The 13,932-nt window shown below is 45.3% G+C and overlaps 2 protein-coding genes across 2 annotated transcripts; one reads left to right on the forward strand and one right to left on the reverse strand.

Moving 5' to 3' along the window:
- Positions 1 to 283: 283 nt before the first annotated feature.
- hapE (CCAAT-binding factor complex subunit HapE) lies at positions 284 to 2,081 on the forward strand. The gene is made up of 4 exons (XM_025610339.1): positions 284 to 720; positions 779 to 792; positions 859 to 915; positions 981 to 2,081. The coding sequence occupies exons 1-4, from the start codon at positions 639 to 641 to the stop codon at positions 1,623 to 1,625; spliced, it is 798 nt and encodes a 265-aa protein (XP_025462900.1). The 5' UTR covers positions 284 to 638; the 3' UTR covers positions 1,626 to 2,081.
- On the reverse strand, positions 2,003 to 13,770 carry BO94DRAFT_560290 (putative exocyst complex component Sec15; the record flags this gene model as incomplete). The annotated part of the gene is made up of 14 exons (XM_025614141.1): positions 2,003 to 2,081; positions 2,131 to 2,381; positions 2,432 to 2,881; positions 2,930 to 3,065; positions 3,118 to 3,227; positions 3,279 to 3,380; positions 3,439 to 3,570; positions 3,654 to 4,594; positions 11,941 to 12,255; positions 12,524 to 12,894; positions 12,950 to 13,077; positions 13,130 to 13,418; positions 13,474 to 13,518; positions 13,571 to 13,770. The coding sequence occupies 14 exons, from the start codon at positions 13,768 to 13,770 to the stop codon at positions 2,003 to 2,005; spliced, it is 3,549 nt and encodes a 1,182-aa protein (XP_025462901.1).
- Between the last annotated feature and the right edge of the window lie 162 nt (positions 13,771 to 13,932).

Here is a 13,932-nt window from a genome sequence, read left to right on the forward strand (position 1 = left end):
TGCTGCGTTACTCGTTGGTACCTACCTAGCCATCAAATATAGCCATCGGGGTACCACGAAATGTTATCTAGGCAGCTAAATGCTGGATAGAAAAAGGTGGGAAGGCTTGACTCCTCCGTTGATCAGATTAAATAGTTGAATTGAGGGTACATATACGGAGCTTAATCTATCCACCCAAAGTCGTGCGTAAATTGAGAGCATCGACTGTCTAGGTACGTATTTAGGTGTTCTAGTACGGAGAGGTACTATGTAGTAACTCCCGCAGTGCTTGTGATGCCAAGAGGCTTCTGCTAGCGTCACTCGAGCTGCGCTATGCTTGGCGCGGCGTTGTTGCACACCACCTGAATACTACCGTGCAAGGGCATCGATTAGATCTCTTTCGGACGCCTGGCCATCACCGCCATCTTTCATCCTGCCTCCTAATTCTCGGTCGCCTGCCAGACAACCAGGCCAAGCTATTGTTCGCTTAAGCTCCCAACTCTGTCATCAGAGAGACTGACCCGCCTTCCTCGACTCCGTCGCGTCGCATAGCGCCCGTTGTCACGTTGTGTAGAGAACGGCTTCTTATCTGCTTTCCGAAAGAGAGTGCTGTGCATGTGTTATATTCAATAAAGAGGGGCCGAAAAAGTCATCTTATCATGGAACAAGCTGCGCAGAACGCCGGACAGCAGCAAGGCAGACAGCAGCCCGTGTACGACACCAGAAATGGTGGGCATTATGGTACTTTCCCCTAAAATAGTCAGAGTCCTAACTCGAGTCACTGATGTTGTGTCCTTAGGCGCCAGTGCAGCGGTACAGTTACCTGAAAGCCTGCGAGCACTCTTCTGTTCTATCAGCTGACCTGCTTTACTTGTCTAGCTTTCAGCTCAAGGGTATGCGCCTGTTGCCGAGCTTTATACCGGCACATGGGCAAATGTGAGTTCTCTGGGCGTGCCGCTCGCATAATTGCCAGAGTATAGTTGTTGACTGATCCCTGCCAGGTCAATCAAGGTTTGCAGGGGACAGCCCGTGATATCCTCACGACATATTGGCAGCATATCATCAATCATCTCGAATCAGACAATCATGATTATAAAATACACCAGCTACCACTGGCCCGCATCAAAAAAGTCATGAAGGCCGACCCAGAAGTTAAGATGATATCTGCAGAGGCGCCAATACTTTTTGCGAAGGGCTGTGATATTTTTATCACTGAGCTGACTATGCGGGCATGGATACATGCAGAGGATAATAAGCGGCGTACGCTACAGAGGTCTGATATCGCCGCGGCACTATCGAAATCTGACATGTTCGATTTCCTCATTGATATAGTACCCCGCGAGGAGGCAACGTCGCATGCGAAGCGATCTAATCAGACAGCTGGGACTTCTGCAGGCGTTGCTGGTCCTGCCGGGGCCACCGGCCAACTGCCACCGTCCCAACACGGTGTTCAGCATCACATGCCCCCCCCAGACTATAGTTCTCTTGGACAACATGGCCTTCAAGATCAAGAATATCGACAGCCGACAATGTATGCCGGAGCTGTGCAGTCGGACCCAACGGCAGCCTATGGCCAACACCAGCCTCAAATGTTCGAAGGAATGTACGCCGCCTATCCGCATCTACCCCCACAGCAGGTATGTTAAAGAGCCTTTATTGCCTGAGCTCTGTATAAACCGCTCTTGATATGTTTTGTGCATCTCTGTCTTCTCACTTTGACTAATTCTTTGCGCGCGAGAAGTGAGTGACAGGGCAATTGGAAGCCAAGTGCAGGCTGGGTAGCAAACTAAGATAATACATGCTGCCGCGCCATGACGTCGATTCCGTTCTATTGCTAAAGCCATCGGCTATGTTAACGTGGTGTAGCGATTATCCGTTGCAAACGCCACAAATATTTTGCGAAGCAGATCTCATACCCAATTTCACTTATGGAATATACTTTGTTCATATATGATTTTCTCCAAAGACAAGCAGCTTAAACCGTTCGATGGTAGAATAAAATAGTCCAAATAGTCGGCATAGTTCATGACTTCTTACCAAACCTTGATGAGAGAGTGGTAAACTTATCCGTCTTTACAGGACTTTGAACGGTGCGTATGATCCTTCCTGATGGTTAGCAATAAAATCAAACCATGATGTTGAGAAACGTACTTCTCTAATAAGATTGGGCCATGGATAGCATCTACACGGCCATACTTCTTGTTCCTCGTGGATATGTCATAGAACTCGTCAGTGTTGTCTGCTTGCATCAACTGCACTGTCTGCTGTAGTTCATCGAGATTTTCCCGAAGTATAGGAACACCGAGACTATCCACAAACTGATATAGATATTCGACATCTTTTGCAAGAGCCAGCACACCATTTGGATTGATCTTTTTTACCTCCGCAGAAAGAGGAAGTGCCTGGAGAAGGTCAGTGGACAGTCTCGACAATATCCATTGGCACTACATACAAGAATCATATTGGCAGCATGGCTAAGAGCATCAAAATAGATAAGCTCTTTAATTTCTGTAGGTAGGCCGAGCAACGTTGAGTTCATGATGTTTGATAGAAAACGCGTCAGTGTCTGCATGTAGTTGCTTGGCTCGGCAGGTGGAACAGATGCCATCCAGTCGTACTCAGCCGTTTCAATAAGGTCATCAATCTTGGAATTAACAACCTCAAAGATACGTTTCTCAGCTGCCTTCTTATTGCTTTTAAACTTGTCAGTAGCATTCAAGGTGACTACATCACCAGAAACATTTTGCGATCTAGCAGCGGCGAGTAACTGCTCAAGTTCACGACAAGCAAGTTCAAAATGTTCCAAGTTTATCAGGATTTGCACGATCTGTCCCAGATATTGTGAAGACAGCCGCTCCACAAGAGTGTCGCAAACTTTGCTAGATAGAAGCTCATCCAGCGCCTGACTTGGTCAGTAATCTCCGTGACCTGTTCAACATATCGTACCTACATCTCTAAGTGTTTCATCAATAACGCTAGAATGGGAGAAGTCGTCATTGGCAAAAAAGTAGAACTGATTTAGGAAATTCCGGATGTCAATGCAGCATAATGGATACATTTGGGAAAATGGTAAGACACACGGAAACCTGCACCCTAGTCAATATAAAGAGCATCCCAATAAAATGACGGAAAACGTACGCTTGTTCCTCTCTTGGCTTTTCAGGATTATACCAACTGACATTCAGTACTTTGTCAAATTCTTCAATTGTCTGGATAGGCATAGGCATATAATCATCGGTTGATACTATCTTTAACGGATCTCAGCATAGAGCTTGCATAATAACGTTAAGAGGACATACCTCTTGGAAATCATCACTGAATCTTTTTTCCAGTAACTCGGCGTATTTTTTGAACAAAGTCAAGAGAAAATCATCAAATACTCCAACATGGAAGTCCCAGGTCTACTATATTATTAGTGTGAGAGGCTCGAGAAATATTGAAGCCGGGAGATCAACAGACGTTCATTGTTTGCATAAACAATGCGATGAGATTTTTTATCTTCAGCAGACTCTCGGCATTGTCAACCTCATGTAGTGCCTTTGATATTAGGATCACGGCCATCTGGCACATTGAATCCCATAGCTCATCAACCTAATCGAACATGTTCAGTAAACTGTAACTACCGTTGTTCGCAAAAGAGAACCCACGTCAACCGAGGACCTAAGGTCTGGGACTCTCTTCATTGTGGAGCGTTCGACAATGGCAAACCCCGCCATTTCCTCGAGAAGGTTGTGTAGACTAGCACCATCCTCATCGATGAGAGTTATTGATGTCGGGATCAGAAGCTCTTTCTGCCGACGTCGTGTATTAGCGTACTCGATTCGAAATCTGTCCATATGTCCTAATGACCGATGGATATGGAGGCATTCGAATAACGGCGTAAAGTCAACCTGGAGTTCCTCGTTCTGCAAGAGATCGTATTCTTCGCTCTCATCGGAAACCAGCTCGATTGCTGAATTCAGCTTGAATTGACCCAGGTACGGCGATTTTTCTGCTCTCCCTTTTTGCCTGGTCTTCCGCAGGTCTGTATGATACAAAGCAATCTCTCCAAGGTACTGCGACATCTCCCGAATTCTGTACAACCAAGTATTGAGATCAGACATGACTGCCTCGGCTATTGCTTTTTGCGATGTAGGAACCGAGCGCTGAATCATATCAGCAATTTTGTACTGCGTCACACCTTTTAGATGAACATTTTGCAGTTCTTCTAGGGCGCGAAGTGCGGCATAGTGATTCTTCTTGGCGAGCAAATCATGGACTTGATTTGCGAGACGCAAAACTTCAAGACAGTCTTGTATAGCTCGAAATGTCTCATCAATGTTCTGCCGGTGACTTCGTGACTCCACCAAAGCTCTCTTCTGCTCGGCCAGCTTCTCCGTACTTGCTTGTATAGACTGGTTGAGGTCCAAAATCTCAGAGGTAAGGCTAACCGTGCCTTCTCTGATGCGTAGAAGTTGGTTCACTGAGGTGACAAACTCCTGGTGATTTGTATTGCAAATGATCTCTATCTCGGCCTCCTTGTCACCAGCAAATCTAGACAACGTCTGTAATAGTTGGGATGTTCGGTTTCCAATGCTGTACTCTTTGATCGAAGGAATCAATTGATCGAGATAGTCTGCGTCCGAAGGAGATATAATAAGCTATAGGAGACCATGAGTTAGTGTTCCATCGTATTATCCATCTTTCCTCGCGTACCTGGTTCAGGAGGTATGATGATTCATTACGTGATGATGCCACGGACGGCATATTGACGATCTCTGTATGGAGAAACAGCCCTAGCCAGAGCTTCAGAATTGACACTCTTGAATGCTGTAGATGAAGACCCACAATTGACCAGGGCAATAAATTGTTCACAATAGGAGGAGATGAGTCCTCAGGAATGGCCAAAGACGACTTTTAGTAAAAGGGGCATGAAACACTCAAGGGTTTTTTGGTCATACAATTGAAGATATCGATTAATCAGGAGGCTGATGATCACTTGGTCCTGGAACGTGGGAACATACTGTATGTTGAGGTTGCACGGGTTGTAGGATATAGTCAGAAGTAGTACGAATAGTAACCTAGGTACACTCTACTAGGTTGTACCATCTTCCTTCCGATCCTCGGTTGTTGCGGGGACCTCGAGGATGGAACACGCATTCCTCTAGCTTCTTTCGGTAATGACCTGTTCGCGTAAATCTGCTGCCCCAACTTTAAATGAATCTACCTTATCTACTACCTAGCAAGGATTATTGCTTAAGCTATTTTGGAAATGATACTTGCCTACTTCGAATTCCTAATAGTGGATGTATAGCTAGCTGCTTTTGCCGCAGATTCCGAATCTTTGCAGTATCGAACTCCTCATCATAAACTTCAAAGGTCTTTCTTGTCTGTATATATAATCTTCTTGTACTTTATGTGCCATGGAAGCGTCATGCGGATACACAGTCATGGAAGGTAGAAAGAAATTGAAAGCCCCCTGCAGTAGTGCTAGTAGCTATCCTATTCGCTCTCCACAGCCTAGAAGCATCCCGTACTGAAAACCCCGCACTCAGAAGAACCCGCAGTCCGTAAGAAAAAGAGAGATATGCAGCCTGTCGAAGAATAGATGAAACACCAAATTATTTACTAGTAAAGAGACAGTGAAGAGACGGTGATGCCAATATTGATTCAATCTTCCCAAACATGACTCAAAATATAATATACCTTTAGTTAATCCTATGCTTGGCTATCATAGATTTAACCCATCTTCACGCAGTCCAGAAGAGGTATGAAATTTTACTTTCTTATCACTATACAATGAACAAAAGATACAAAATAAAAAAAAGACAGTTGAACTACAAATCAATTAGTAATCGTATCCAATGTCTTACAGGTCTAGAAAGGCCACTACAAGCTCCCACCTGGTATATGAATCATATCCATATTCCCCGCCAGAACAGCAACTCATTGACATCCAATTGCATCAAATAATGCTCATATGGAGATTTTTTCTGTGTTAGGAGGGTGAGTGATAATAGGTATATACTCTAGTACTCGTTCTCCACCCTTGGCGCCTACGTTGGGCATGGTAGTCGTGGTTTTGTTGCAGTATGTGTAATAACAGGTTCTATACGCAGCGTGCTCTTGGGTTTCTTTCATGAGACATGCTCCCCCCCCCCCCCCCCCCTCCTTTATTGTTTGTTTTCTTAAAACGCATCCTCTCCTTTCCCTTCTGCATTTCTAGGCACCTGGTATTTCACTCGACCGAGAGGTTGGGCCTGGATTGGTGGTCTGCTTGAGTATTCCTCTAAGCGAGAAATTGCTTCTATTTCAATATCACAAACCTCATGATACAATCCTGTTATAGAGAGTTTTTGAGCGCCTCTTGATTGTGTGAGTTTGAACTTGCTGCTTCAAAAGACCACATCGAAAAGGAGGAATTCTGCTGGATTCGGCTGAGGTCTTCGAGACAGCCTGACAGGATGAGGCCGAACGATTCCTCTCACGGCTTGAGCAGTCCCTGCTCTACAAATGAGATCGGCTCTGTCAATGGATCTCCAGATACCAAGCTTACGGCATACTCCCCCGAGGATATGCGATCCAAGTGTCTCTCTGAGCCCCGCGTTGGTGATCCATTGAGCGATTCTGGGGTCCGAAAACTCTACCCGGCGTAAGTACGCAAACATATACAGTTCTAGACTTTTTAATAACATGTATAGATCATCTGATCCTTTTCTGGTCTCCACGAGCACATCTAACCGTGTGCAGCTTTCTCCAACAGCTGCAAGCTTCACACCAATTGGAATGGCAGACAGCGTTTCAATTGGGAACCAAACTCTATCTCTGTCTCGAGGATTTCCCAGTGTTAGTTATTTGACTGCTAATTCAGATGTCGACCCAAGTGAAGGAAAACAAGGGCACTTGCAAGCCCCAGAGAAGAGCCCACCAAACTATGGAATCATCGGAAACAGTCAAATCGATTTGAAACATCAACATTTCACCATGATCCATGAAGCATTTGATGCTGAGAGACGAAGTCGCGCACTAGTTATTGAGAATGTGCCGAAAAACCTCACGTATATGTCCTTGGCAGGATTCTTTAATGTATGTGACTCCTTGAAGGTAAAGAGCTGGGGGAGGGGGGGTTGCAAAATAAGTATTGACTGATATTTTTTGTTTAGCGTCGCGAGTTTGGCTCTCTCAGAGGCCCTTTGCTTTCAGAGCTCAATTCAATGGGCAAGATATATGTTGCGTTCACCGACAGCCGTGAAGCCACGAAGGCCATTGAAAAAGTCAAGATCCTCAGGCCTGAATGGCACGTCTCTCCTATTGCTCCCAAGGAGTATGTGCAGCATGTTGAGCCTTCTCTTTTGTCGCAAACATCGGATTACGAGGGCCAATTGCTTGTAACTGTCTACTATGACGGGCGAAACCCCAATCTCAATCAACACAGTGTTGCTCGCTCACTTGAAACCCTTGCCATGACATTCGGCGATATAAAGTCATTTACCCCCCTACCAATTGGCCAAGAAAGCATCTGCGAGTTCCACATCGAGTATTTTAATACTCGTGATGCCGAAAACTTTATGACTACACTGAATGGGACCTCTGTTGATGTGCGTCGACAATCCCTTCTTTTGGTCCTACGCAGTTAACTAACATGATGAAAGGACTGCATCCTCGAAATCTCATTATTCAGGCCAGATATGGAAGAGAGAAAAGGTGGGCTGCCTTTCACAAGTACGACCCCCTCAAGGGAAGAGTTCTCTCCACATGAGACTTCTTTCAACAAAAACGCTTCTTGGGCTTCGAATCGACCCAGCCGATCATCTTATATGGAGCTTAGCCCTACCGGTCGGTCTACAGTGCCTCCTGGTGAGCATGCTAGTCTTATGGACTGGATGTCAAAGGCTGGTGAAAGGATCTTGCCTTCTCCACGCCGCGAGCTCAGCCGCTATCCTGACCTACGCATGGGTAGCCAAAATGCAGTTGATATAGAGCGAATACGTCTTGGCTTGGATGTTAGAACTACGGTAAAACCGCCATTTCTTTATTTTTTGGGTTAATTGTTGACAAGCAACTTTGCTGCAGATTATGCTTCGTAATATCCCAAACAAGATTGACCAAGTAAGCATTCCTACGCAAAGCAGCCTCACTATTGGGATAGCGTTAGGGCAAACTGATAAAGCAAGGCTATGCTGAAGGCTATTGTGGATGAGACAAGCCATGGAAAATACGATTTTATGTATCTACGAATTGGTAAGTTGACTTGTCCTCGCTCAAATCATGGACAAAATGACTGACCACTGTATCGAACCTACAGATTTTGCAAACAATTGCAAGTACGACTGTCATTCAACTATCACGCCCCAATCCCCAAATCTAACGTTTGATATATCAGTGTCGGATACGCCTTCATAAACTTCGAAGATGTAAGTCCATTTAACAGTCTCTTTGTACACAGTACTTATCACTAACAAATGCTAGCCAATCGATATTATTGATGTCAGTATCGTCTTACTACCTTCTATACCAACAAATCTAAATTGATATAGTTTGTCAATGCGAGAGCGGGGCGAACCTGGTGAGAACTTAATGTCCAGGCATGAAAAGTATCGCTTGCCATTGTATTAACGCACTGCAGGAATTGTTTCAACAGTGATAAGGTGGCCGAGGTATCTTATGCCAGTTCGTACTCTTTCCAATCCAGGTAGAGTATGATGAAGAGTCTAAATCCTATAGCAGCTATCCAAGGAAAAGATTGCTTGGTGCAAAAGTTTCGAAACAGTTCTGTCATGCTGGAACACCCGTCGTTCCGACCAAAGGTCCGTGTAATCTGTGCCATAAAGGATGCAAGTACGTGAGTGAAACAGAAGCTTATTATTTGCAGATTTTCCATACTGGAACTGGCCCTCTCGCTGGCACTGAGGATCGCTTTCCAGGGCCGGACAACCCTTCGAAAATGCGCAGGAGCATTGAGAATGCAGAACACGTTGGTGAGTAATACGTAAAAGACTTGAAAAACTATCGAGATTCATGTATGAGCCTTCTAGGACTATTTGCCCCCCGCGTGGGCCAGCAATACCGTGACGAGCAGCGCAGACGCCGTTCTCAATTCGACCGTGGAACGACTGCCGCTGAGCGCGAAATAGTCTACGTCCGAACAATCGCACCGAGACGCCCCTATGGTGTCGGTAACGGCCTCAAAAGTGCCCCTTGTACTTATCCTGGCATGAAAATGTGGTACGATTCATTGCACAAAAACGGACAACGAATTTCTTGACTTACTATAGCTCAAGGGCTGCTTCTGATCAGGCCACTCCTTCATCTTAGCTGGGAAAGACAACCAAGTCTTACGACCTGCGTTTCGCGTAGCGGCAAGTCATTACGTGGCGCTTCCCGTTGTCGTCTTAGCTAGCAAACTGTCTATTCTCCTTTTCTGCGTCTTTTCCGTTTCTTGTGCTGAGTACCAGTGTTTGATTGGAGTGACAGTCAGCATTTGACCCATGGGAGAAACCATTATGGCCCTGGTTGGCTTGGTACGGTGTCTCAAACTGAGTCTAAATGTTGGAAGCCTTTCTCTGTGAGATTTAGGTTCCCTTCCCCTGGTGTCTCTTGAAACCCCGAACCCGATAATCTAAAGATTCAAATACAAATTATAAAAGTTGAAAAGGATTATTCTCAATACCCAACTATTCTCCCATTCGGGTGAAGGTAGATCGTTGAACTATTAGGTTTTTCATATTGCCATTGAAGGGCGAAGCGACGGAAATACAACATGATCTGTGCATCCTTGCATCCTTGAGGTAGGTATGCTACCGAACCTATCTGATGTAAGCCGGCGACGTTGAATCGGACCTGGTCTGTCATACAATCTCAGTTGCGCCTGCTGACTAAACTATGACGAAACATTTTTGATTTACCTACTGGGTTCATGTTCTCTTTCTCCTCTTGCGTGCTTCAAACCAACCTATCATTCCTCAACACAACACAGAATCGCTCATATCACGCTCGGGCTAGTAGTCGACAAAGACTTCTATTCACGTTGTAGAGAATGATTATGGATGTGGATAAAGTATCTGCGGTGCATTCTATACTTCAATTGATCTTTCACCGCAATAAAAATCAACATCGAGGGACTAAGTGGTGGAGGTGGTTGTCAATCCTCAAACGGGATACCTTTAAGCTCGCAAAAATTCTTGACCATCGGTCATCATATGGCGGCGCGGTGTTCTCTGCTGATAAGTATAGATATTATCTGGCGATCCATGTTATACCAAAATGCTACCTGTAAGTTAGGGAAGTGGGCGAATTCCTACAATAATTCTCTTCATTTGGCCCAATCTCATCAAAGACAATCGCTAACTTGGTACTCAGAGCATTCTCCACAGTTGTTGCCGACGGGCAATTCTCTACTCTGGGGACAGTACTACTAGCCACACTTGCTCGTCTCACAAGAGTGACAGGCCTAGATAAGGAGCTGAAGATGTCATCCCAAGCAGGAAAGACTTCGGCTGACCCCGTCTGTGGCATTGGCGCCCAAAAGAATGAGGACGTTGGGGTCGTCCTCTGTCGTCGTGAAGACTCTTCAACACCCGTGATGCCATCTACGACTAAGAACTCAAACAATTTACGTCGTGCTCATCACGGGACTGCTTCAAAAGACCATACGAGCGCAGTGGGGTTGGGCGGGAAGAAAATGCGAAAGAAAGTGCGGACGAAGGATGCTATTGACGATCTATTCGACAGCCTGCTATAGTACTATAGAATGATTATGGGACACAAATTTTAAGATATGAATAATATATTGAAGAGCACAATCTTGTTATGAGTAGGGAATGAGGTCCTAGAGGTTGGTTCCCTCTAACTCGGCCTCAATGCTCCAGTTGTCTGCTTTAAAGAGAGAACCAGACCTCGCTAACTAAATTCACAACCAAGTGGTTGATAATAGTCCATGCCATTGCATAGAGGTACTTGGGGGAGAAGACAGTCCAGATAAAGAGATGCGCTCTCAAGGTTGTGCATGCTGCCATGACAGGCATCAAGGTCGCCGCCATATGGAAAGTGACAACAGCCATGTGGGCATTTCTTTCATGTCGAGCCTGTCTTAGTCGGAGGACCCGAGCAGCCGATACCCACCATATGGGCCCAGTCCAATTGCTTACAAACGTCAGAATACCGACCAAGATGACGCTGTAGTTGCCAATGCCATTATATGCATTAGACAGATCAACAGAGGATATAGAATTTGAACCCCCGAATGCGAAAAATGTCATATATTGCGCGAGCAAAGATGTAATCGCTAGCTCAAGGGCAGGCAGTTTCATCGAAGCAATGATATCTGCATGAAGCCTGAATATTAGAAATAGCGGGATGTTTGTGGCTCTTGACTGTGTTATTAAGAAAAGAGTGAGGGCATCATGGAAGACGGTGCTCGAGAAAACTGTATCCTGTTAGCCGATGCCTGAGGGAGGACCAGTGGTTGAGACTTGCCTCCCAACATAGGCAGTTGTTGCGAAGGTTTGCCAGAATACATCGACAAAGGGACGAGGGAGAAAATTCCACCTAAAACTAGTCGTGTGAAAATGATAAGAGACCCTCCATCGAGTATCTTCCTCAAAGAGACAAATATAATCTCAGGAAGAAGCTCAGGGAAGTCTGAGGCCACATAGGAGAGTTTCAGAATGAATGCAGCTGCCGTCACTGTGAAACAACATAGTCGCCATAGCTTTGATAGACAACGGTTGGCCAAGAGGTGCCTAGAAGTGTCGGCGTATGTTAAGACCACAAAGAGCCACAATATTGACCGGTGAGAAGGGAGAAAAGTCCGGGCAATATCTGGTTCAGCAGCAAATTTCTGACCGGTCTGGTTCCAGCGTCTCAAAACTCTGTGAGATAACAGCAGCGCAACTGCCCCATACTTGGAAAGTATCAGTTCGTACAGGCGATGGCAATTTCTCAAATTGTGCTGTGAGAATGTGGAGCAATGCGGACGCAAACATGTTTTGACATGCAAGTAAAATGCCCACGCAGTGAAAGCCCAATTCCAAAATTGTTGCTCCTCCTCCACGTAGCTACTAGCAAACATCATGGCGCCGTAACATAGGATACTTAGTGCATAGAATGTCCCGGCATGCCCGGAGTTTGAGAGCAGTGTATACGTGGTAGGAAAAGAAAGCAAGACAACGAGAAATGTGATGAATAACCCCAGAAGAAGATTACTGAGATTGTAATCACTAGCTGCACTGCTCATTACCCTCTGAGCAAGTTTCAGGAACCGAAATAAGGCAGACTCGAGCTCAGGATAAAGGTCATCTTTATCGACTCCGCCAGAGTCGTTGAGCAAATGATTGATCTGGATCCACGCACACTGGGCCATATCGACGTCAGGTAATGGTTCAATGTCACAACTGATACTATTCGAATGGGGCTCAAAACTGTAATTAGGGTATGTCTCCTTCATTTTCCTCAGTAACTGCCTTGAATTTGAGAGCAACAAATGAATCCTTTGCGAACCTAAGCCGAGAGTACCCACAGTATAAGCCCCTGATCTATGTACTGTGAAGGGTAAATGTATACATACTCAATTTCCACATGCCAAGAAGTTCTGGGACAAATACGCCCAAGCTATTCAAAGGTATCGGGAAGCCTAGAAGACCTGCTAATGTTGGAGTTATGTCTGTTTGCTCGACCGTACGGTAGTATTGGAAGTCGCTGTGCGAGTCTGTGGGAGACTGTCTGGAACTCTTCAAGGCTTGAAACTTCGGTGATATGAAAAGCAGTGCGGGTGATGTCTCACCAACTGATGAACCGCCATGATTTCCGGCATCGTTCATCCCATGGTCACCACACAAAACGAAAAGAGTGGACTGGAGATGTTCTTCCTGCTCCATGCTCGTATATATGTTATTGACAATGGTGTCCATTTCATAGTGTTTTGTTACCATGTAAGGGCTGTATAATTGTTATCAGGCTACCCCGAAGCTAGACACTGGCTCGATTGTTTTACCTGTGGGGACCTGTTTTGTGTCCTATATGATCTAGACCGAGGTAATGCATGATAAATGCTGACCAGTCGTTCCGCAAGAGTTCGTTGGGAATGTGGCGAGTCACGTTGTTGTCTACTTCGCTGAAGTCCTGCGCCAAACTTGCTCAGTCTTCATATATCGGCCATCTGGCTTTTACTAACCGACACAAAGAAACTTGTAGTTCCATCCGCTCTCTCAAACATCCCAGGAAACAGCTTGAGCCAAGTGTCATCCCCATACATGACGAGGTGCTCCCCTCTTGCCTTCAACTGTGCTAACCAGGTGTCCTGATATATCAGAGTCGACGAAGTATCAGACTCTGCAATATTCAGAATTACATCCAAGAAAGATGGTATGGACCCAGTTGTTATGGCTTTAAGACGGGGCATCGTGACTGTTGGAGAACCAGCATAAGCAGTGAATGGGAGTGCAGCCCCTGATCGAATCAAGCTATCAGGATTGAAGTTAGATCGATAACTCGTGTTAGATATTTACTCTTGCCGACCTTTGGGTAAAGAAGAACCCAGAATCATTGGAATAGACAAAGTCACTAGTAAGTTTAGCTAAAGCACGAAAACCTGAGATTTTGAATACGGTCATACCTCCTCAAGGCATCGATGACCATGAAGATGACTTTATCAAAAGCCTTTGGGACAGTAGTACTGTTGCTGCCATCTTCAAACCTCGCAAGTCCTGACACCAATGGCTTATAAGGAAAAAATCCAGAAGAAAACACTAGAACAGCTAGGGGGGTTAATACATTGGCGATTATTATCGCCCAGCTTCCCGGTAGGATGGCCATTTAAATCCAGGTCAATGATCAAACACAAGATAAGTCGGCGTATTTTGCATTTGGTTAGACTTTCCACATTCCAAGACTAGTACATTCGACGCGTTCGCTTCAAATGAGATGTGGCATCCGATCTATGATGTATATACTGACAGAACTGACCGCCTTCTGATT

This window comes from Aspergillus sclerotioniger (genome assembly GCF_003184525.1).
Source record: "Aspergillus sclerotioniger CBS 115572 chromosome Unknown BO94scaffold_36, whole genome shotgun sequence".
In the NCBI taxonomy this organism is placed as follows: domain Eukaryota; kingdom Fungi; phylum Ascomycota; class Eurotiomycetes; order Eurotiales; family Aspergillaceae; genus Aspergillus; species Aspergillus sclerotioniger.

Bases quoted from the DNA above. Each gene is read 5' to 3' on its own strand.
- hapE (XM_025610339.1), top strand. From the start codon at position 639: ATGGAACAAGCTGCGCAGAACGCCGGACAGCAGCAAGGCAGACAGCAG. The intron at 916-980 runs GTGAGTTCTCTG...GATCCCTGCCAG, and splicing joins ATACCGGCACATGGGCAAAT to GTCAATCAAGGTTTGCAGGG.